Here is a 26,099-nt window from a genome sequence, read left to right on the forward strand (position 1 = left end):
GCCTAGCCAAGCTGATCTTAATCAATCTGATCAAGGCTAATGATCTTTTCTGTCTCAGTCATCAGACCTCCAAGCTAATCCCATCCTCGGGGAGGGCAACTAGCATTTTTATCACTGCTTTTCTTGCTGGGGAAAATGGCTTGATGTTGGGATTACTGTACTTAAATGAGATTATTTGGGATCACCCAATATAGAGAGTGGATTTTATTCTTATTTGTTTGGGAGAAACAAAAATCATAATGGCAAAATGTATTTTTCTTTTGCAACAAAAGGAGATAACAATACAGAGAAGATATTACATGTACCTGTGTTGTTGTGGTATTAACCTAGATTTTCTGTTTCTGGAACAAATTGTGCTCATGCGCATTATCCTCCGTCACTTTTGAACAGGTACACAATGGACCAGCCCAGTTGAAAAAAGGTCATATGTATACACTCCTGATCAAAATTTTAAGACCAGTTGAAAAAGTGCATATTATATATTGTATATTCCATACAATTGCATAAAAAGAAGACCTTTGTTTAGTCAGATGGGCTTGTGAACTGCAGAGTTGTCCCATTGGAAAAACCCAGTACTTACCAAACAGGTGAGGGCCTTCAGTTATGAAGGATGCCCCCTGCAGCATCTCCACATAGCCGAATGCCATTTGATGCCCCTGCACAACCCGAAGCTCCATTGTTTGGGGTGGTGGGGGGGTGGTCTAGCACTTGCCTTTTTTGTTCCATAACCCTCAGGATCTTTTGAAGAAGTGACTGTCCTACGCGTCCAACCTCAGCAGCAATGCCACGCTGCCAGAGGCCTTGCTTATGCAGCTCAACAATGTGACAGCCTACAAAGAGGGGAAGTGTTTTTGCTTTTGCTGTCAAAAGATTGTGAATACCTGACAAAAAAATTACATTGAATCCATATTTTGTCAAGATTTTGGCTTTTAAAAGTTGACGTCATGAACTTTTGATCAGTTGACGAAAAGAAAACCTCCTTAAAATCCAAAAGTGCAAAATGTAAATTGGTCTTCAAATTTTTCTCAGGAGTGTATTTAAGTTCCACGCCCATAATGCATTTACTTAAATGAGTGTGAAACAGGGGCCTTCAGATCAATAAATCTTAAGTGAGCAGTTTTCATTGAACGCATGAGAGATTTGTTCAAACAAAGCAATCGATAAGTGGATGATTGCTGCCTTTTTTACACACACACACCCACACACACCCACACACACCCACACACGGGATGAATGGACAGACCAAAAAAAAGGACCAATAGGTTTGAATGGCTTCTTTCTTTCACTCTGAAATTGCTCACCAGCCTTTGGACAAGTCTCGCGCTTTGAATATGTTGATGAGCGGCCAACCTCTGCCAGATGTTGCAGTGAGATTAATCCTCAGCGCATTGTGGATGAGGCCAGGTCTACACGACATCATTTCACCCCTCTTGTGTTGTGATCGCAGAGCCAAGGCATGAAGTCAGTCCACCACTAAGTGACCACTTCCAGAATCTGCCGTTTGGGCGATGCTGTGTGCACATCGGCTGAAGCGATGAATGGATTGGCGTGTGTGGGCTATAGCTCTGCTGTTGAGGGCTTCTCAGTTTTGCACAAAGTTTATCATTGTTTTTGCTGTGTTCTCTTTGTGATTTAGCCAGCCCCGGGCTTGAACCAGGATCCAAACAGTGTGAGTCGAGCGCGCCAGTAACTAAGCTCAAATCTCGGACTGTCAACTCGATGTCTTTAGCGACTCTTAAGGTTTTAGGTAGTGTGCTTTACCAACGTACTCTTGCACAGCTGCACTAGCTACACTTATCAACATTCCCCATAGAAGCCATTATTTTGCATTTTAGAGAGTTAGATTTTGGAGCCATTTTGCCTGGCGACTGTATAACTACTTAGTTGCATTTATATGCAAATAGGTCGAATCATGCAGAAACCCACCGCAACTTGCTCCCCAGTAATGTGCAACAGATTTTTTTCAACAAGCAAAGAGAAATGCATTAAGAAATACATATTGAACACATGCAAACTCGCTCTATTGCAGTTTTAAAAAAAAAAGTAAATGATTGCTTTTTCATGGTTGACTAATTATTATTAGTCACTGTTTCCCTCCATTAATATTAGTCACAAATATTGAAAACAAATGTAAATGTATATTCTGGCCACTCTGCATCAGTAATGTTCCATTATTGAGACATGACATTAAAATACTATCACAGTCATCAGCCAATTGTTAGGTGCACAATTGGTGTACTCATGGGGGTACGCATACCCTCCTTCTGGAACACAGGGTCTAAATCATCATCATCACTGACTTGGGTTCAAGTCATCACCCAAATAAACAAATCAGTTATCTGGGAATCCCACACAATATATACTTTGTGAGTGTTGCAACAACCAGTGTTATAAATCTGCAATATTTTTATCACACATACTACCAATGTATTTGGTTGTTTGCGGCCAAACCCACACAGGACATACTACAGAGGTGGATGTCAAGTTGAAATTTAATTTCTGTTAGTTTATAGTGTTCCATACAGAACCCAACAAAGACAGACAGCACCTTTAGCGCCCTAACCATTAATTATGCAAATGTTTCACTCACTGAATTCCGCTTCCTGCCCGAGTTGCATCACACACTCAGCAAAACAAACAATTCACTGGCTCAGTTTGCAAGTTTCACTGGCTCACGGGTGTTTAATGAAGACTGAAGTTACTCAGGGGTGCAAATTGTTGCACGTGTGAGTTTTTGTGCATACACTCTGTGATGGGTGACTCCAGTGAATTGAGTAGCCTGTTAAATGCCTGTTAAACTTGTGCAAGATTCCGTACATGAGCTTTCTTGTGAAGAGGGACTGCAGTGAATCGGGTGTCCATATATACGTCTTTCTCATCAATATTTTTGCAGTATGCTCATGGATAAGAGGCACTACTTTAAAAACCCTTTTTGAGTGTTTGCCAATAGGGCTCAAGTTCACGGTTAGTTTTATATTGCCTCATCTTGGCTGTGCTTGTCTAATTTATAGCCAGTCAGGATCACATTATGTGTTTGTGCATAGTGACTGCAAGGATGAAGTGAGAAAAATTCTCATTTTCCACATGACACCTTCACTTCTGTGTGGCTCAAGACAAGAATCCTTGCTTTTATTATTAAAAAAAAGAACTGCTCCTCCCTCTCTTTCTATACATACACACACACACACACACACACAAAGAAAAGAACGTTATTTCATGAGTGTTAGAAGACTCCCTTTGTGTACCTGCAGCCTTTTCCAGATTCAATTATGCCATGAAATGCCAGCGACTGCAAAGCTTAGACTTGGTGACACCGGGGGAGATTGCGGCGGAAAAGTCCATCCTTCTGCCTCCTGTCTCTGTGCCGTCTGTCTGGCTGTGAAGCCAAAAGGTTGAGTAAAATGCCACATTTATCTTTCCACCCCCACTCTGTGTCCATCTCTGTGTCAACAATGTCCTTATTTGACAGTAGTTGTGTGCGCCTTTTTGATATTGGTGTTCAATTAATAATGGTGGACAAACAATGACAGGAACTGGTTTAGTGTATGGCCAGGCAATATGGCCCAACATCACAACCTATTGCGATAGCTGTATCCAGTAATCGCTTGTTCATCACGCTTAACTGGTTCCAGTCACGACCGTAATAGGTCAATTTCCAAGTAGGATGTCTTCTTTAACATTGTTACAGCCCTATAGACACCTTTACACACCCAATATTGTAGATATAATGAGAGAAAATAAGCAATTTAATATATATATATATATATATATATAAAATATAGGGATAATATATCATGAGGATAAGCGGTAGAAAATGAATGAATGAAACAATACAACATATTCCGATGCAGGTTTTACATACTTTTGGCTTAGTTGATTATTTGAGTCTGAACCATGATGGAGAATCTTCATTCTAAGAAATACCATTTTTTCCCAAATCTTGCAGACCTACCCAGGAGGCCAACTCAATCTATTTTCCCTCCTGGTGTAGGTTTAGACAACCTCTTTGTTTTCAAAATGCACATCAAGCTGTTTTGAAGTACATTTTGTGCATTAGCTCAATTCAAGGTCGTTCTGATTTGCGTTCTGTCTTCTTTTTGAGTTCACGATAAACAAAAGCAGACATTTCTGAGAAAAAAAGAATAAATGCTGACATCTTTTTTATACCCCCACGGACAGGATTCACCACTTTTTTTCCCCTTTTTTCCACTGTCACATCTCCACTGATGAGTAATCAGAAACAAGGCGGACTGGCTCAGCACATGCCAAAAAAGCTTTATTCTGTCCGGGACTTTCTATGTCCTCTACAATCATACAGAGTAGAGCGCTGATGAGTAAAATGTCTCTGACCCTGATTGTAAGTACGCTGCCTTAATTCCTGACCATTGTCCAAATTCTTATTGCACTCAGTCCTGATGTCAGATCCATGCATAATACACCTTCATTCCACAAAGAAAAGGTCAATAAGTTCCTTCTTGATTTAAACAATGCAGACAACTCCCACCTGGAAACTGACGCAAGAGCCTCCTACACGGAGTAAATGAAGAGCGCTACAACCTGCCAGCATCACTTCAGCTGCACGCTTACACTACTCATAAAACTTGTCTGACCTTTTAGCTGAAATGTTAGGGCAAATGAGTTCTCAGAGCCCCAGACGTGAACCCCACCCCCCAATGCACCACCGGGGACTCATTATCTCTTCTGTCCCATTATGGAATATTCTCACAGGGTGCGGATTGTATAATGCAGCAGCCTTGGGTATCTGCATCCTTTTCCAAAACCACAGGAGGTCTTTTTTCCTCACGCTAAATAAATAACCTGCATTTTGCAAGCATGTGTTATTCCAAGTCAACTAAACCGGTGTGCCTTCTGTTTTTGGAGGGAAACCCTTATTTTTAGCCAAACTCAAAGAGAAGTAAGTTGGGAGCTTTGAAAGAAAGCAAATATTGAGCCCAGGCTGCAGGTGGGATGTTTTTCATCTTTTCCTTTACTTCTTCTTCTCTTTCTTGTACTCATAGCAATTACTTGTAAGCGTCCAATTGGATGACTCTGTCCTTTCCTATCCTATGCTTTGTACAACCTTTCGATATGGGGTATGGAATGTAAAAAAATCAATCAATAATACTTTTTTTTTAGCTGATATATAGTTAATATGGGCAGCTAGGAGGTTGATTCCACCCTCGGCCATCTCTGTGCGGAGTTTGCATGTTCTCCCCGTGCATGCATGGGTTTTCTCCGGGTACTCCGGTTTCCTCCCACATTCCAAAAACATGCTAGGTTAATTGTCGACTCCAAATTGTCCATAGGTATGAATGTGGGTGTGAATGGTTGTTTGTCTATATGTGTATATCGTTCTTGTATAGGTATTTGTTTTATTGTTATTTTTTAATCTTTCTGCTGTATATTTCTTACATATCTCGACGTACACATGCATGTGGCCCACACGGATTTTCAAACCCACAGACAGCACACAAAGCCCGTAGGACAAATATTGGGATGCAAATAATTTTCTGCATGCAAGCAGTAGAACCTTGCACACTGCCGGGTCGCAAGGTAGTGTGTGTGTCACAAGTTTAAAAGCACATTCCCGAGATGAATGCGCCTTGCCTGGCCACGGTGGCCACGATAGCCGTAGGTGCTGTAGGAAGTCAGTACGCCTATCTTGCAATTGAGTTTCATGAGCCTTGTACAAACATACAACTTCCTTATGTGAAGTGCACCTAACACAGATGAGTGGCACGCCACACTCACAATCTAAAAGCTACCAATTTTTACATCTGAGGGTTAGCGGCAAGAACGTTGGTGCCACGAATCACATGTTCCAAAAGTACGATACACTTGAAACCCCTCTGACTAGCCTACATCCTCTACTTGCTGGCCACACCAACCAAAATTTTCCCAAAATTGCAGAGCCTGTGCGTGTGGTAACACATTTGTGGGGATATAACTCCCGCTCAAATTTACCCATTGTGGGATAAATGTACAATCTCACCGAATCGAACAAATCTTTTTCCTGACTCCCCCTCAACTTGTTCTTTGATTTGACTGTCTTCCCGTGTTCAGAGATTCCCCTGATCTCCCTTTGTTACTCCTGGCCTTTGTTTTTAGTGAACCTTAGCCCTGCCAGTTCAAGACAAGCCAAGATCAGGTATGGGTTTAGGGAAAAGTCAGCCAGGCTGCAAAGTGTATTTACTTTGATTTCTTAAGTCTTTCTCAGTCCTAAATGCAGGATTGCATTGGGAATGATGACTTCCATCTTAGTCCAAATTAAGCATATCACTGAAGAAGAAAACTGAACACTTTCTTTCATTCTGTCACCTCTCACATTAGCTACACGCCACTGTTTACCTGTCTCCCTGTAAGCTCACCTTAGTCTGCTACGACCGTGATTGAGTGCCGCGGCGGAAAGCGTCAATGTTCATTTCATCCATATTTGATGAGCCAGTGTCTCTCGCTCATTACGCACAACCAGGGGAAGCTTGTAATCAACATTCACAAACACTCTGAATAATTATTTACCAAGATTGCTCTGTTTATGCACGCATCGGAACAGGTTGCTTTTTTTTTTCCCCTCCTCCCTCCCAGCGCCCTGTGTTTCTTTTCTTCCTCCCGCTCGGTGATAAAGACCTCTGATTAAGTAATAAGTGGACTGATTTCCTATTGTTGTTTTAATCATTTGGCTTGCTCAGGCAGCCTCCTGATTTGTTAGCTAATATTACAGGTGCCTCTCAACCTTTTGTCGTCACTGTGGCCATGCGCCCAAAAGAAACTAACAAATAACTGATCGTGCATCTAGAATGTTGTTATATTATTTTGTCACACTGTTTATCTAGTGATTCCAGACAGGATGTTGTGTTACCGACGTAGCTATGATTCATCACTGGGTGCAGCCACCGCATAGACTGACTTTTTATTCCAAAAACAATCTTTGTATATGCTGTCAGGGAGAGTATTTATGGCATGTCTGTGTTGGGGAGCGTGGATACACGTTCAAACACTGTTTGTGTTTGGCCAGCATTCATTAAGCAACAAAACAAAAGACCATTTTCATGTTGCAACCAAATTATCTGCCAGGCACCGTCTCCGTAGACAACATTGTTCCTCGACCAAATTTCAAATGTGATGGCTAGCCCTAGCTTTAGCACAAGTTAATTGGGAGGCCATTAGTCCATTAAGTATCCTCAAAGTCCCTTAAGAGAGCTATTACCTGCCATTTGCAGCCACAGTAAGCCCAATACCCACAATGCCCTTTCTCACCTTAATTAATGTCACAATTTAAAGCCTCTAATAAGGCTGTCATCTTGGCCACTTATTATTATATTTCTTTTTAAAATAACCCTCTGTGTCGTCAGCAGTGAGTGCCTCATCTCACTTCCACACAGCTGCCATCGAGGCAGCATTCCCTCCCTGCAGACAGCAGAGATTAGCACATCCAAGCAGCGAAATCTCAAAAGGAACAAGCACACTAACATTTTCCCTGTGTAAAATAACAACCTTTTTGAATTGGTAAGTTCTTTGGACCTGGATGGTCGGTGGAGGCCGGAGCGCCTTTGGTGTGCCGTGCATAACTTGGTCCGTCTTCTTTGTCATTGGCTTGTGTGGACACCAAGATGCATTTGTGGCCTGACTTTGATGCAGCCAAAGAGCTCCATTAAAGTTGCAGCTGCTTTTAGATGCCGAACGTCCCTCTTTTGAATTATGTAGCAGGCAGTTATATGTGCGTGTGTAGGTGTGTTTTTTCCTATTTGGAAAATACAATGGAATATGTTTTGTTGAAGCCGCCCCCATGATGGCGGTAAAGAGGGAGCTGAGCCAAAAGGCAAAGCTCTCAATTTACCAGTTGACCTACAGTCCTACCCTCATCGATGGTCATGAGCTTTTGGTAGTGACTGAAAGGACAAGATCGCTGATACGAACGGACGGAATGAGTTGCTCGCTGCTCCTCCCCATTGAGAGGATTTCAGATGAGGTGGTTCAGGCATCTGGTGAGAATGCCTCCCTCCCTTCATGACACATCCAACTGGTACTCGGCCTCAGGAAGACCCAGGACATGTTGGAGAGACTATGTCTCTCAGCTGGCCAGGGAAACCCTCTTGATCCACCAGGAGGAGCTGGACAACGTAGCCTAGGCAGGGAAGTCCAGGCTTCCCTGCCTAGGCTATGTCGTCTAGGCAGGGAAGTCCAGGCTGCTGCACCCACGGCCCTCGAATAAATGGAAGAAAATGGAAGAAGATGGAAGAAGATGCGCTCTCACGTCCGGCTTCTGAGCTCCACGGCACCAGCGATACCTCTGACAAAGTGTATCAGACCATGACTGCTCCTCCTTGGACAGGCCAAGTTTGTGGCAGCCGCCATACGTCCAGGTTCTCCTGAGCTCCACGGCACCAGCGGTGCTTCTGACAAAGTGTGTGTGACAATGAGTACTCCTCCTCAATCAGGAAAGACTGGAGGAGCCTACTCTTTGAGTTCATACATGGTAAGTCAGGGGTCTCCAGCCAATAGGTCATGAGCTGCCACACACCACACACTAGCTCTCCAAAGACTTTATTAATTTATTATCAACTCGTTACCCACTATATTAGAAAGTTAGGAAGCACTTTGAGTGCGTGACCAATCACAGCAGAGTGGGCGTGCCTGGAGGTGGGCCGTGAGTGGAATAAATTAAAGGAATCCAAGGAAATACAGCTGAAATCGGTGCAGATATTGGAAGATCTAGAGCGTTTTCTGTGTGGGGTATTGTGTGTAGCTGCTCTATAGGAGTCCACAACTCAATACAAAGGGTTGAAAAATGAGCATAATAAAGTCCCCTTTAAACTATGTCAGTAAGATTTTTTCACAACTTCCACCATATTTTTTCTGCCGTTCCTGTCGACCAGACATGAGGCCACTTAGAATGACCACTATGTGTTTTTCACTTTTTTTCCATCTCAAATAATGGGCACTATAAAAGCCATAAATACATAATTTTCCACTTAGTCGGACTATAGTGCCCCTGCCATCAATAGCCTTCTTTGAGGAGATTGCTGCCTTGGGAATTTTTTATTTGGAGTTATTATATATATTTCAACGTTTCATTGCCCCAGATTTTATATTCACATCCCAAAATATTTCCAACCCACACATTTTCTCTCTCCCTTTTTTATTTGGTCTAAAGCTGCCAAGGTGCATTGAAGTAATCCATTGGCACACTTGAGTGTGTGGCAAAAACATGGTGGACAACCAAACATGCTGTCATATCAGCAGTTAGAAATGTAAAAATTAACACATCTTACGTTGTAGCTAATTTTAATGCTGCTTTATACGTTTGGATGCCTGAATTGGGTAGATACAGCTTTAATGTTAATGTAAAAAACATTACAACTCTGTCGAATGAGTCATAAATAAATAAACAGTAAATGCAGATAAACAACTACCTGGTCAACAAACTGTTGACAAGATTGGGCCAAACTTTTCCATGAATTGGCCCCTTAAGGACTCTCACTACATTTATTCCAAGTACCCCTCGATTTCCTCTTCTACCACAGGCCAATCAGTAGCTAATGGACACTAATACAAAGAGTGGAGCAAGTCACACACATGGCGAGTGCCAAATCAGCCGCTTTTCATTCAAATGTGCTTCAGTGGCTCCAGTTGGAGGCTTTGATTAGAACCAGGCTTACTGCTCAAAGAAAGGGACACAAACATGCAACTGAGAATCGGCATGTACACTTGCAATTTATTGTTGGCACTTTTGTTGTTCATTCGTGTTTTTGCTACTGAAGTGCCGGCATGAGTCTGATTTCCACCATATTTCTGATTGGCAAAGCCTCAGAGGCACGGTCTTTACTATTTGATTGCTATTCAAGCGCACACACTCATCCATAGGCGTCTTATTATCCATAGCTTGGCAGAATGACTACATCCTCATGTAATAACACCCTGCATGTACACAATGACCGTTTGCATTAACAATTCACCATTCGTGTTTGATTAGCCCTACGGAGACAATGGAAGCAGCCTTTCCGAAGTGTTAAAGCATTTTTTCCCTGTAAGTAATTACAGGGGCCCTGTCCTCCATTTCCAACCTTTCAAACTTATCATGTTGAAAACTTTTTATATCACTCCTAAATCACCTGAATGGTCGGGTATGAGAACTTTCCAAAGGAACTTGTCAATTTATTGCGTCACAACTTTAGGAAGTCAATGTATGACAACTTGCTGTTGCTCAGCAATAACCACTGCTCAGTACTCTGTGTTTTTTCTTGAAAATGGCAGCTGGAAATTGTTTAGTCACATGGAACAATTGGCAACATTTAGGGGTCATGGGTAGGGGGGGCGGCCATTCCCAACAGGGTAGTGGAAGTCGAGGGAGCAGCCTGCAGAATCCCAGCATTTTGACCAAGAGTGGAAGTATACAAATTTGCCTGGTAGATATTCTTGAGATTTATGGAGTATTTTATTAACTGGAGTCTATATCATTTTAAAAGTACATAAAAGCACATAAATAATAACAAGATGGGCACTATTTAATGTTAATGGTGTTATTATATACACTAAACACCCCCAAGCGTGCCTCATGGACCTTCCTCTGTATGCAGCCATTGTGCTAAATATGATGGAAAAATTTGCAATAAAATATTGAGGGCTGTAGTGCAACATTAAAATCAATACATTGATTAAATACATATATCACATTGTGTCTGTTTGCATACATGGACACTGTACAGCAAAAGCTGCACCTGGTCTTTCAATCACTGTTTGTGTTCCAGGTGGCTTCTTAGTCACAAACACACACACGCACAAATACGTGCATGCCTGAGCGATGCTAATGGATCTGTCCGTCAAGTCAAATCAGTGACAAACATGAAACCGTTTCAATCTATTCAAAAAAGGAGCCTGCAAGGAGGGGCACCATGGCAACCATGAAGTTATGTTGTAGTAATCATCTCTGCCGTTCAGGGGCAAGTGCATTTCTTTAGTGCGTCCAAAAGTGTGGAGAAAATAAAATAATTTTTTGTAGTTTCAATTTCCGTGCTTAGAGTGTGAATGTGTGTTTTTTAGTCAGCACGCCTGCATGAAAAAGTTCATAAATCACTGTCTGTGTGTACTTGAGCACAGATTTCTGTTTTTCCTGTCGAAATGGATGACGGCCATTATTTATGATGACGCCCACTCGTAGCTGCTTGTTGTTGCCACAGGGCGAGCTGTCAGCTGTCGCCTCTTGCTAATGGTACTAATGCCACTTTGACATCACCTGCCAGATACATACTATACTGTTCTATGTTCAATTGCTTGGAATTAGCACATCTAGAGGAATAAGGTATGAAAGTAGAGCCCTCTTTTGACGCACATGGTCACTTATGCAAGATTATATTTTGTGTGTTTACAACCTGAAGGGTTTATCACCAATAAAATGATGAAGATATGACCATTCTAAACAGTCAAATGCATATGTACAATGTACATTTTGGGATATTGCTATTCTTTCTGCGATCCATCATGCATTTCAAACTTGTTTTCTGTTTTTTTTTTTCTTGAAGTTCATTATGCTAAGAGTTATTTTGTCCCTATCATGAGTGATGGCATTATTCCAATATCACCGCAATCTCCTGACAGACAGAAAACGCTTGGCTGTAATGATAATGTTTATTTGATTTCATCGTGCTTAACAAAGTTACATTAAGGAACATCATATGTCCAACACACAGCACGTGTTCTGCGTTTAGGGAGGGGTGGACTGCTACTAATTTTACTCCACATATTGATATGCTAAAAGTGGTAAATTCAGCACTTGTGTAATCGTACCGACATATTCCATATTGATTGCTTAGTGACATTTTGCCCCACACTTAACACAGCAATTGGACCGTTTTTCCCCCTACAGTAGTCGCCGGTGTGTCCAGTGCCAGTGCCACAGGCGGGACAACACAGTGAAGAGATAACAAAATCCTGCCAAGGTAACAGACGGGTGTGTGTGGGGGAACCTCAAACCCCAACCACACCGTAGTTTGTGTGTTTTGCGCTTTGCCTAGCCTCCCCTCCACGTTCCCTTTCCCCTTCCTTCCCCTGGCGGTGACATTTTCTAAAGACGTGTGAAGCCATGAATGACAACGAGGGGCTCTTTGGAGTGTGCGTCGGAAGAGTGGCCTGTCGGAGCGAGATAAGACGAGGGCAGGCTACCGCCCACCTGCGCGCCCGCACCCCACGTACCCGTGCGTGCTGGTGGTGTGGGGACTGAGCTGGGCAAAAAGCACTTACGGTGTAATTGTAAAAAAAACATTTTAAATGAAGGAGCCTGCAGAAACCTGCACGTTTTATGTACAAATCTGCTTTCAGTTTAGTGATATTACATGTTTGCCTGTTGCATCACTATGTGAAAACACACTTTGCAACATCAGCTTGGTTCTTTATTAGTTTTTGCTCTCTAATATGAGCCCCGTTGGTGTCATTATCATGGAGAACACATACAAGCATAAACACACACACACACGTGTTGCACTGCACTCCAGTGTCGTGCAAAAAAGTATTTCAACAAGAATGCTCTCTGTCAACCACAGATGCTCATAAATATGCATGACCCTCACCGGTCACCCCGGGTGGTACGTGCACACACATTCAGACTTTGTTACCCCCTTTTTTGCCTGGCATTACGCCTGGAGAATGGTGGCGGTGGCGGCAGATGGCGCCTGTTCAGGATAGCAGAATAGCCCCAGTATTGATATTCTCCATCGAGTGAAGATGAGACCCTTGTGCCTCCTCCCCAGGCATCACAGCTTTGAAGGTAAACAATTAATACGGTGGAAATTAATACATAAAAGGCTGCGTTCAGACTTGCGGTTTAGTACTCTGGTCCGAACCCAAAATAAAACCCAAAATTTAGTCATGGAAATCCAATTAATCAAATCCAGAATTTGAAAAATGTTAACACTGAATGTGGTTTTTTTATAGTTTTACATGCAGAAAGCAATTACAAATGGGAAGAATGAACATTTCAGGTTACTTTTACCTTCATGACAGACGTGTTCCTGACATGAACTTTCCAAAAGACACTCTTCAATATCACCTTCTTGTTTTACCATGAGTTACTGCTGAAATTCAAATGTGTTTAATTTTGATAAAGGCGGTGAAAAACACTTGAATTCAAGCAATAACTCATGACAAAACAAGAATGTGATATTGAAGATTACACTGTGTCTTTGTGAAAGTTCATGTCAAGAACACGACTGTCATAAAGGTAAAAGTAACCTTTGTGACGGACAATGTGCACAACATACTCTTCAATATCACCTTCTTGTTTTGCCATGAGTTCATACTTCAATTCCAAAATGATTAATTTTGATAAAAACACTATTGAATTCAAGCACTAACCCATGACAAAACAAGAAGGTGATACTGAAGAGTACATTGTGTCTTTGGGAAAGCTCATGTCAGGAAAACGTCTGTCATGAAGGTATAAGTAACCTTAAATGTTCATTTATCACTTTCATTCATCATTTATATGCATTTTTGATCTCTCTGTCACATTGTGTCTTTGGGAACAGTCACGTCTTCACTGAAGGTAAAAGTAACCTTGAATGTTCAACTGTATAAATGTAAGACTATAATTGTAAAACTATTGAAACCTGTTTTGTGTAAACATTTTTGAGAGTCACCCGCTCTGGCGTCATAGACAGGCGACATAGCCGACTTTCGGTTCCGGTTGCCATTTTGGCGTGGACGGAAAAACATTCTAACCGAAGTTCCACTGTACTTGTAAAGCATACTCAGCTGGGTTTTTAGTAACTGAAGCAACATGACAAGAATAAACACAGCTTTGGCATATTTTGTACAAGGTATACCTGCCAGCTCATTAAGTCAAAGCTACAATCAGGCCCTTATGTTATACTAATGAAATATGGAGAAGTGAGTATTGATTTGGATCTCTGTTTCTGAGCTAGGGCTGTTATTAATCTTTGTCCCGCTTTCAGCTACGACCTTTAGCCGACAATTAGTTTTAATTACAGGAGCGTCTGTGGGAATTGATTGACTGTAATCCGCGACTCCCTTTTCAGCACATTAACGCCTAATTATACATTACAGTCCCATAGCTTTGTGCCAGAACAAGAGGCCTACATTTTATAGGATGGTAGTGAAGGTTAAAGTTCAGATTTCTATGCTGTGAATTGGTGTTGCTCTGTATCAGATGTAGAATCGTATTGATTTTGATGCACGGGGCATTTACTCACAGCACACACAGTTCACGGCCATGGTCAGCCACATCGAGACGCTCAGCGGAGGATTTATGACTACTTTAGATGAGCTCAAGTTATCACTCTTGTGCTGTGACAAGAATTCATCTCTTTATATTGCTGCATAATAGCTTCTAATACGTGAAGAAGAGCAGAGGAGGGCCACAGGCCCCTACATTAGCATTCATCCAGCATCATGGATTAAAGTATTAATCCTCACACAGCCTTTATTCTTTATTATTATTTTTTTTGTGTTGTTCCGTCACTATTCAAAGCTTTGGAGCCAGTGCTTCACTCACTGTGGGAAGTTGTCATGAACTATATGCAACTTTAGAGCGTAGCGGAGCCATTTTCTCTCTTATGTGAATAAAGTGTGATGGGATTATCAGCATGGAAGCAATGTCCTGCAGAGAAGTGTCTCTGCCCCTCCTCAACTTGCAAACTGTGACCAAGTAATGACCTCCCGCCTCTGCACACAGTGTGGGAGTAATATTTTGGGGTGTCTTTCTCTCTCTTGTGTGTCACTAATCCAGCATTCTGTCAGGGGAAGCCACTCGGGCTAAACTGATCCAGCTGTGTGTGGCACCCAGCTGCAGTCACACTCTGAGGAATGGAGGCCATGTGGGTGTCAGGTGCCAAAAAGCTGGTGACATAGGTGACATCCAGCTCCTCTGATCTACTGCCAGATAGGAGGTGGTAGAGGAGGGAGGGGGGATGGGAGATGAAGAGGTTAATAATCTTGAAGGAAGGATTGAAGAAAAACTCATAAAAAGCATAGACAGCAGATGGAGTGGTTTCCTTAAAGAGCTGTCATGGGGATGAAAACAACACGCTTGATGAGACATGATGAAGCTGTGACAGATGGGAGCGGTGTAGTTGAGCTTTGAGGACCCTTTCATATTAGACGATACCAAAAGTACACACAACAAACATTTGACTCTGCATTTGTAGGACTTTACCATTTGCAGGGATTTTGCTTTATAATCATAGTTCACAAATCCTACTCTGTATGAATTATAATATTGCAGCATGAGCATATCCTTATTGACTCAAAAATAAGACCACTGTGCATATATGACCCCTCTTTTTTAAGACCCCTTTTTGAAACAGTATATTCTTTTATTTTCTGAGTCAGTGTATTGAATTGATCATTTGGTAGATGGCAATAAGACAGCAATGTAATGAAGCGAGGCACCAACCACCTTTCTTTTTGGTTATTCCCGCTCTGTATATTACACACTGGAGTATTGTATTTCGTAGCTGCTCAACAGTTGTTTGATGATCTGCATTATTTATAACTAGTATATCTGTTGTTTGTAAAGTACTGGAGAACCTGATAATATTTATTCATTTATCTGTACTGTACAGAACTGGAGGTAGCAGAGATGAGGATGCTGAGGTTCTCATTGGGAGTGACCAGGATGGATAGGATCAGGGATGAGTACATCAGAGGGTCATTACATGTTAGAGGCCTTGGAGATATAGTCAGAGAGGCCAGACTGAGATGGTGGGGACATGTCCAGAAGAGAGATAGTGAATACATATATTGGTAAGGATGCTGCGTTTAGAGCTGCCAGCTACAAATTTCCCCACTGAGGGACGAATAAAGGCATATCTTAATCTTAATCTTAGTAGGAGGCGTAGAAGAAGACCAAAGAGGAGGTTTATGGATGTAGGACATGCGGGTAGTTGGTGTGAGAGAATCAGATGTAGAAGACAGGGTTGGATGGATGAGATTGATGTGCTGTGGCGACCCCTGAAGGGAAAAGCCCAAAGAGAAAGAAGAAGTGCAACAAAATAGAGCACACAAGCATATTCAAGGGTCAAAGTGCATGTTGAGTACTATAAATTTGTACTTGTTGGTAGGTCTGCATTGAAATCAAAAGTTCTATTTTAGCATTGAATCCTGATGTATTAATAGAGATGTAGACAGACCACTCCCAGCATTGCCTGTGTAGTCAGCCATCTTGGATCACACACTGTTCTTGCCCCCCTGCAGAATGGTGGAAATACTGCATGATTGAGCACCTCTGGTTTGAATATTTGGTGGGCTAAATGAGAAGCTTTGGCAGGCCATATGTGGCTTTAAACCCTTACCCAATCCACATTCTTGCTATGTTGATTCTCTTTTCTTTCCTTGTGCCTATTTTTCTGCACTCCCATCATACGTGAAAAGCCATTCTGCACAGCGCTGGCCTATTTCACACAACAGTGGCACCAGACGTTGCCGCCATTGTGTCGAGCGTTGTCAGAATATTTGTTTACAAGGTTCAGTGCCGTTTAATTTTCTCGTGATCAGCTCCCTGTCGTCTTTAGCCGGCTGCTGACTACAACTCAGGGGCCCTGTTTGTTTGAATATTTTCTTTATTCCTCTTTGCTCTCATGTCCCTGAACTAATTACGCAAACTCAACAAATAGCGGACAATAGCAGGGGACTTTGGTGCCCGGTAGCTGATACCTGACATTCAATGTGGGAGGAGCCAAAGCGAAATAGAAATGTGCCATTCAGGATGTCACAGTATAACTCAGCAAGTGCACTTAATTATTTCACCGGGTATTAGTCAGACATCGGCAGCCCTGGTGAATTGAAATAACCCCAACAAAACTTCTCTCGGGTAATTCTGACTAATTGAATCAAGCTGTTCTTTTCCCGCTTCTAATATAGGCAAAATATGCTAATGCTTTTTGTCACATTTACACTATTTTGGTTGCCATAATTATCTTGTGTGAGCGAACCTCCAACAGCCCAACAGACATCAGGTTCTCCTGGTGTTCACCCGACCCAGTGAGCTCAATGAAGTAAGTGCATTTTCCCAGCTGGAAGACATTAGTTTTCCATTACGGGATTGTTGTCGTAGTGCCACCCTCTGACATCAAAGAAATAAATAAACAAAGAGGAAGTCACCCAGCTGAAAAACCTCACAGCCAGCTGGATTTCCAGGAAATTCAATGGGATTTTAGTCACCACCGTGGCGCTAGCAGAGGGGAACGAGACGCAAGCGGCTCAACGCCGGCTGAAGTGAGGAGAAAATTGTCAAAATGAAACATTAAGCATCAACAAGGGCTCAAGGCAAGGTGTTGTTTTGCACTAATGTGTCTCTCTGACTGCAGCTTTCCACGGCTGAGAGGATTTTGTCTCGACGGCAAGCCAGTGCTTTTTGCTGCAGAGGTGCACGGGAACGAAAATATTCGGAAGGAATCTCATCACTTACTTAAAAAAATACGTTTAGCATTAGAGTGAATAAGAAAAACAAATACAACAAATCACACAAAGTGGTACAGTTCCACTACAGTCCTGCGGGTGGCAGTCAAAAAAATGAATAATACTCAAAAAAATGAGGGACAAATGTGTCCCTCCAAAATAATTGTCTTGTCTTCTTTGTCTCAACCCTCTGTACAGTGGAACCTCAGTTAGCATCCGCCCCGGTTAATGTCAAAAAATTACAAATTGCGCTTAACCAAGGTTCCACTGTCGTATTTTGTGAAAAGTAGTGTTTAATCCTGTTAACACACAACATTGACCAATGCCTCCTGGGCCCTCTTATTGCACATATCAAGAGTTGATTGCTTTTCTATTTCACATTTACGCTCCAGAACTTCCTCCCTGTTAATGAGCCTGTCAGCCTCTCCATCACATCTGACGCCACAATTACAGCTTCCGACATCACAAAGGAGCAGAACAAATAAGGGCGAAAAACAAAAATGGACTTTGGAAGGATGCATTTCGTTGCCCACTCGCCACTCTCAGGCTCCACTAATGAGCTTGAGTCCAGAAGTGGCAATCAGAGGCATTCAGTCCATGAAATTGCCTGCATGGAAAGGGCGGATGTGAGATGCATCTGTGGCGCTGGCAATGGGAAATTAGGAAGGGGAAACGCGACAGGAGGGGGGAGTGCAGGTGGGTCGTATCGGAGAGGACACTGGATCTCGCTTGGGAGCGATGATTAGTTGTGACCTCATAAATGAAAGGAAAATAGAGGTCAGACACAGAATTTATTGGTTTTTGCAAGATGAACTCTGGCTCCTCCAGGCCACAGACTGACAACATTTACTGGAAAGGACACACAGATGCTGGAGACATGCAATCATGTCATGAAAGTGGGAGTGGTCCTTCCTTTAATTTGGATGTGCTAGCCTGCTAGTTCCGCCGAGCATCCTCCGTCTGCCTGGTGTAAATTATCCTAAGTGAAGATATCATCAATATCCCCACAGTGTGTTAGCTTCCAGCAGCTAAAACGAGGAATTAGTCCAAGCTCTCTGCCTCGACATATGGAGGTCCTATTTATTTATGAACTGCTTCATTACAACGGGAGCGGCAGCTGCTCCGATCCCTACCCCTTCACCGGTCTCTGGGAGATGAGGTTTATTTTTCCAGACGGATCTCATGACATATTAGCTGTGTTTTAATGAACAAAATGTGCACGTCAGTGAGATCACTCAGCATTGCACAGTTAATTAGGAGATGTGTGGGAGCGGATGAGATGTTTCTCTCTTGTCAGGGCACTCCACAAAAACAATCACACTTTCGTTCAAACCAGTTTAAAAAAAAAAAAATAACATGTTCTATTCTTCTCATACCACCAAATGACAGACCTCTCATTTTGACGTTATAAAAGTAAATATTTATATATTCTTTTAATGCGAGCATGCATGCTTCTGTTTGGGTATACCATCTTAATTACACAGCAAAGCGCTATCTAATGGAAGCTTTAAATACAGCAGCACATATGCCGAGAGTGTCTCCAAACAACTTAGTGCATCACTCCTGACAGATGATGGCTGTTGCTGCTGCGTAAAGTGGAAAGTGACCATAAAGATTTAATGACTCACTCGCTCAAGCTTAAGTGTCTTGCCAGGGGGGTCAACGGTTCCCCTTGGAATTTCAGGGAAAACACACACACACGGAATACAATGTATGTTTACACCACTCATTTTAGAGCCACACGTAAATACACAGAGTGCATATGTTTTCAAACCATCATCCTGAACAATACACTAAATGTAATGTACATTTAATAGAAGAGCTTTTACAAAAACAATCATGCTATGTTTTGGTGTTCATTAAACAATATACTTTTTATTGTCATTGCACTTTGCAGTGATCTAATATTGTTATTCTCCCAAGTAGCTATATAATTGCATTGGATTTCATTAGTGGTAATTGTTCAAACATTAAAAGCTGTGTGTGGCAGTGATTGGCAAATGTGTAGACTTGTGAATGAAAGAATGTAACTTTTGAAATTGAGCATACTCACTGTTAATAATTGAAAAGACTGACAGCCACAGAGGCCTTTAACACGATTCCATAACTCTCAATATTTCACCTCTCACTATCTCGTCCTTTTGAATTATTACAGCACTTTAAATCCAACCAGTCTCCATATTACTTAAGCTGTGAAAAGACACCAAATGCAATATAAATGAGTCTGCCGGGAGAGGAATTTGTATTCACTTTCAATCAGAGCCACGTTTCAACAGATGTCTTACAAACGGCATGCCGGCCATGCCAGCACCTTTGGGTTACGTGAGACATACTGCAATGATTACACAGTGAAACTTTAACTGTGCTCGGCCGAATAAAAGCCGGTGATTTGTGGACGGTGTTCACTGTTATAACACCCACCAAGGGTGCAACAGCCTTTCTTTTTACCCTCCTTGTTTTTATTCTATATGACTTATACAAACTTACTCTTGATATTGTTTGCCTTTTGGCCGTGCTTTGAATGGTGGTATACATAATGAATGTTACCCCGCTGGGGTGTCATCGCACCATTTGGGCATAAAGAGGAAGACTTAGCGCAAGTATGTAAAGTGTGGTGGCCATATGCTGCAAAGAGCCCTTAGAGGACGATGCTATTTAACATGCCAGCCCATCACCACGGGGGCTTGAGGACTAAACACACCCCAGACGTTGTCAATGTGTCCACCTGATAGACGACGGAGGATGGAGTCAGCAGAAGGACAGGTGGAGCATGAGGTATAGAAGAGATGGCTTTGTTGCGAGGATGCGTTGTTGTTGTAACATCTGTTTGTGTGTGTGTGTGGTGTGTTTGTGTGGCTCATCATTATGCCTTTACATCTGGGGGACATTGGGATGCAGTAATGCTTGCCAAGGTCATTGAAGAGCATGCTTCAAGACTGTATACATTTCTTTTTTGACCTTACACTATACATAATGTCATTTTTACTTATTACTGTGAAAAAGTAGAATGCAGTTGGCACTTGTTTATTGTGGTGAATTGGTTCCACACCCGACTGCGATAAGTGAATTACCATGTACTGGGATTTAATATTAATAAATTGAAAGTCAAGGAAAACATGTTTATGATTTTCTAAATACAATATTAACCATTATTAGAGCCCTGTAGATATAAAATAACACCCCTATAGCTACCTTCCACACTGAATGGAAGAACTTATTTTCATTCTATCATGTAAGGCATGCAATGGATGACTCCATTCAATCAACAGTAAGGTAATGTTATGTCTCAACAATGGGACATTACTGACACCTAGTGGCCAGAATGTCATATATAATTTTGTCTTTCAATATTTTTAACTAGTATATGCCATTGTCAACGATGAATTAACCATTACTTCATATTATTTAATTCTGACTAACCTAGGATATCTTCTTGCAATTGATAACGTTTTAATAAAGTTTGTGTAACAATGCGTCTGCCCTGTACTTAGGAGGGCACTTGTGGCAGACTGCTATGGGTTTGTTTCGACTGTCTTCCTCTACAAGAATATATATATTTAATACAAGATAATACAAGATAATTTTTTCTTTGAGCAGTTTATTTCTTCCTTCCACTGGTCCCTCCACTTGCATTGCATCTTTTCTAGAAAGAAACCTTGCAGGTAACACAGCATCTCTCTACAGAGAGACACCCCTACTAATGGCAATATTTTATATTGATAAAAATGGACAGCTCTGTGATTGCTGTATTCCCAATTGTTACGGACACACGGACCTTAATGATCCTTTATGGTCATTGACATACACTGAGGTCATGTGGTTTGTACACTTATGCCTGGAATCATAAAAAAGGATTAAGGAAAACACATTTGGCTTGATGACTACATTATTTTCCCGCTGCACATCTGTATTCCGCTCCCTTGGCTGTCAGATTGCACCCCCTCTGTTGGTGTTTTCCTTCCTGGATTGGGCAGTTTGAGCGGTTCTGGCATTGGGCGACAGTGCCTTTGCCCTATCTGCTTAATGTATTGCGAGCAAAGGGAAGAGAAGCAGTGTGGATGAAGAGAGAATGACTGGATTTCTTGTAAAGGGCCAACAGAAAAGCGGACAGATAAATACAATACCCTGTCATAATATTTTTTTTTCCGGACCTGAAATGGTCGTATTCTTTAAGAAAAGTGATTTAGTCATTGGAGCCCTTCTACTCTGAATTCTGATATACATGGTGGGTTTTGTGCATTGTTATTGCTTACCATTACTCAGCTGTCAAGCACCCTTTAGACTAAAATAGCAATAGAGTCTTTGGCTTTAGCATCCTAGATCTCCTTCCTGGTTATTGTGGATTCACAGGGGGAAAGCTCCAACACTCCAGCAAGAACTTTGATTGAATTGTTGCTCCTTGCAATCAAGTTAAGACAGGTTCACTTGAGAGGTGTTGACTTTTTGGTGCTTCCAGACTGAGCGCCTCTTGAAAGTATGTCCCGCCTGCAGTCAAATCCAATTGATTTGTATTTGGGAACTGCTTTTGCTCGGATAACTTTTAATGTTTGCTTTCAAGAAATGAATCCTCCAGACAGACTCCTCCAGCCTCAAGGACTTGGCTATTATTTCCCTCCACCATGGTATTTTTCCCTGATGGTCGTGTGTTCTAGCAAATATTGAGTCCTTGCTATTGGACAATTGTCTGCAAAATTAATTCCTGTAGCCTAGCTTTAGTTACTTCAGATAACGTGAACAATGACCGGTGGTAGAGGGGTCCTTCATCTTTTGGCTTCTTCATTGTGGTCTTATTGTCTTAGAGGTTCTGTAGTCCTCCTTTGTCTCATGATAAACTGGAGTTGTTTTCCGACTGTTACTGTATTTTGTAATCCCCTCAAGCATTGTTGGGTTTGTTGAGGTTCACAGAAACCTCAGTTATCTTCTCGCTTGCAGTTCTAGTGAGACGTGCAGCCTACAGTAAGCCAAGTGAGTATTTTAGGCTGTGGCTAATATCAGTGTTGGAATAATCTTTGACTTCCACAGATAGCACATCTGACCTTCTTTGTGTGAGACCTTGAGGGTTTTTTTTTTTTTCTCCGATTCCAGTATTGTGAGGGAGAATCTAGCTCAAGCCTTTCTTGCCAAACAGTTTTCTCTGTGTTCCATAAGTACTCCAGAGGAAAAAAAAAAAGCATTTGTGGGAGCAATAGCCTTCGGGTGTTGCGCCAAATAAAAATGCTTCTTTTTTTTCTAAACCCTTCACACACTTCACTCAAAAAATGTTTGCTTGTTTTCCGTTGATATTCTCTCTCTATCTGTTTCTCTCAATCTCTCTCTGCCTTTCTTTCTCTCTTCTTTTTTCTTTTTGATTTGAACTCTGACATCCACGTCTGCCCCAGGATGTCTGTCACAAACTGCAGTCCAACGTTGTGACAATGCTTTTGTTCTTCCCGTGCCTTTTATGACCTTCTTTTTCTTCCTCTTTCTGTTCTTTTTGTCTATTTGTTCCCTTTCAAGGTCTGGCGCACCTGACGTTAAACGACCAAGGTATGGGTTCATTCCTTTTCTTTTGGGTTCTCTTTTCCCTTCTTCCTTCTCTTCCAAGGAACTGGCCCCAGAAGCCCTTTGAAACAATTTTTTCTTTCCTTACCTTTCCTCTGTACCATTCAAATCCAAACCCGCTTTTCAACCATCCTACCCAACTTCTCCCTACACTTCATTTTGATTTTCTCCGACCCCTCCCTCATGCCATGTCTTTGTGTTTCTTCGCTGTGACCACCAATGTGTGTCCTACCCTTTGTCCTGTCCTATGGCTCACGTCCTGGATTTCACCTCTGACCACCTTTGACCCCGATGACTTCACCCTGGGGCTGAAGGTAACACTCTTCTGCTATCCCTCTAAGACAACAACAACAAAACGATGATTTCATTGGCGATGTCTTTACTGGTCAACGCTATCCACACTGTCATTCACCGACACTTCAATGCAAAATGGTTTTTGTCGAATGTGCAGAGTTTTTTGTCACCACTCTGCTGACATTCCTATTGTTTGGCAATCTGACTATTTTAAAGGGCTACTGCTTACATTATAGCTGCTAGAATTTTCTTCGCTGATGTTTTAATGTTTCTGTGAGCTATGTTTTCATTCACAGCACAAATTCATCTTGCACCACAGCTTGCTATTTCCCCTCCAAAAAGGTGTTCAAATAATTTTCACCTACATGGTTTTTGTATTCCGTAATGTACATCAGGAAAGGTGCATTCCATTGGCGACAGCGCCTCACAGTTACTGTATTCCTTCTCTCCCTTGGCTGACCTTTCTATGCTGTTGGCCTCCAAGTAAGGACTGTCTTCCTCTCACAGCTATGTTCTCCTCATTTGTTGACCTTTCTCTGCCGCTGGCTGCTCAGTCAGAATTGTCCACACAAAAAAAAAAAAGTGTCGAAGCAAAGTTCATAAAATCGAAAAGAAGTGAACAAGTGCAGCAGCCAGTGAATGTTCTGACCTTTGCTGGTAAAGAATAACAAAAAAAGCTTCTTCTTCTATTATGGTGGTGCACCATTCATGTGGGCGTAAGCAAAGACAAACCTTTGAGTTTCTTTTGTCATTCACACAGATGTTCCCCAAAGAAGACAAAGTCAGGGGGTTACAATGACCTGCTGGGTATATTATGTAGTTGAGTCCTTGACCAAGCTGAACCAGTGTTCCTCCTCCTTTTCCACTGCTGGGCGAGTTCAGAGGCAGAGCTGAGCCGGTTCAAGACAGCTCTGTCCGCCATCTCAGTCTGTCGCAGGGGTTACGTTCAGAAAACACCCAAATGGATATCATCATGAGCAGCACGATTAATGAATGTACAGTATTTATTTGATTCAATGGCCGGAGTTTCCAGGTATTTTTGAAGACTCTCAATTCAGCAATCTTGGCCCAATCAATAATCAATAATTCATTCATTCACCCTGCTTATCCTCACAAGGGTCGTGGGGGGTGCTGGAGCCTATCCCAGCTGTCTTCGGCCGAGAGGCGGGGTACACCCTGGAGTGGTGGCCAGCCAATCACAGGGCACATATAGACAAACAACCATTCACACTCACATTCATACCTATGGACAATTTGGAGCCGCCAATTAACCTAGCATGTTTTTGGAATGTGGGTGGAAACCGGAGTACCCGGAGAAAACCCATGCATGCACAGGGAGAACATACAAACTCCAGACGGCAGAGTGTGGAATTGAACCTGGGTCTTCTAGCTGTGAGGCCTGCGTGCTAACCACTCGTGTACCATGCAGCCCCAATAAATATATGTGCTTTAAAATTTGAGACAAGTGTATTTCATCATATAAGGTTTGTATTTCACTGACTCCAGTGAATGAAAATTTTGGTCATATCATGATACATCCCAAAATTATCGTAATATAACTAAGGTCCATATCCCCCAACCCTACTTTGCATAAACCAAACATTGTAAAGTATAGGGTTCACTGATGTTTGTTTTAACTGCACATGAGGTAGTTCTAGCAAATAGAAATGAAAATGTTTGCCCAAAGTACTGAATAATATCAGTTCCTTTAGTCTTTCATTATTGTTTTATTTATTTGTCTAGTAATAACAGGTTCCACTGCAGACCAGTGCACAGCGACCAAAAATGGTTGGAGCTTTGCTCTTTTCACTGCTCATAAACGCCAACAGCAGGCTGCTGCCTGGGTCTTTGCACCGTCTCGCTTTAGCTTTGGCTCGATTTCTAGCTGTCAGTCTGGCAGAGCAAAGGGGGTCAGTTTCTGCCTTTTAGACCTTTGCTATACACACACACACACACACACACACACACACACGTAGTATCACATATATATAGGTGCATGCAAATACAAATAATAGTGATAAAGGGAACTAACCGATTATTCATCAAACATTGCTCAGCCAGCCATTTATATTGATCACCTTGTTTCCAGGATTATTATGGTTTGGTCCCATGTGGATAGACCAAAAAGGGAAAAATCAATCAGGGCTCTACGTTAAAAACAAAAATTACTTGCCCATGGGGAATCCTTAAGGTGAGAACTACTTGCCCGAACTTGCCCCATGTAAAATGAAAAGACTGCCATAATGATATCATATATCAATATATGCTGATAATTCATCAGATAATAGTACTGATGCATTGTATTTGGAGGAATGTCTGAAAATTTGTGGAGATGTATGTTAACATGGCAAGCCATGCTACCTTACACATGGTAGTCGTAGTAAGCAGTGATATTTATTTAAGTTGTACACCTCAATGAAACATTTGACACATTTGTGTACTAGTAAAGTGTTTTTAGAAAGAAATGCTCAGAAAAAATGCTCAATGGTCAAACAATAATTTGTGAAGCAAAGGTGAGAAAAATACACAGAGAAATGAAACCGCTAGGTTTTGTAGCTTGTGCAAAATCAGCACTTGGTATTGGATCTAATGGGTGGTGTTTCATTGTGACCACTTCAAATTGTCACAGCAATGTGATTCACTCACCTTTGCCATCATTTGATTTGCTGCCGCTAATAAAATACTTGTTTAGGAGGCACTGTTTCATCACTTTTTGGTGTTTTCCTTCAGAAGTTGTTGAAGAATTAGACGATGTTGGCAGGGACGCCATGATAGATGTTTTCCTAGTAAAACGATCGCTGATTGGTTGATCGCGAACAAGAACGGGTGTGGGTAAAACGCGGATTGTGGATTAC

At 41.9% G+C, this 26,099-nt stretch overlaps 1 protein-coding gene across 1 annotated transcript in view; it reads left to right on the top strand.

The window, feature by feature from the left end:
* Nucleotides 1-26,099, top strand: part of LOC131125407 (neurexin-2-like) — a 410,351-nt gene that overhangs the window by 138,943 nt on the left and 245,309 nt on the right. Inside the window, exon 7 of the mRNA XM_058066943.1 lies at nucleotides 22,906-22,935. Within this exon, the coding sequence (XP_057922926.1) occupies nucleotides 22,906-22,935 (30 nt within the window). The remainder of the gene's footprint in view (nucleotides 1-22,905; nucleotides 22,936-26,099) is intronic.

This window comes from Doryrhamphus excisus, chromosome 3, assembly GCF_030265055.1.
Source record: "Doryrhamphus excisus isolate RoL2022-K1 chromosome 3, RoL_Dexc_1.0, whole genome shotgun sequence".
Taxonomy (NCBI): Eukaryota; Metazoa; Chordata; class Actinopteri; order Syngnathiformes; family Syngnathidae; genus Doryrhamphus; species Doryrhamphus excisus.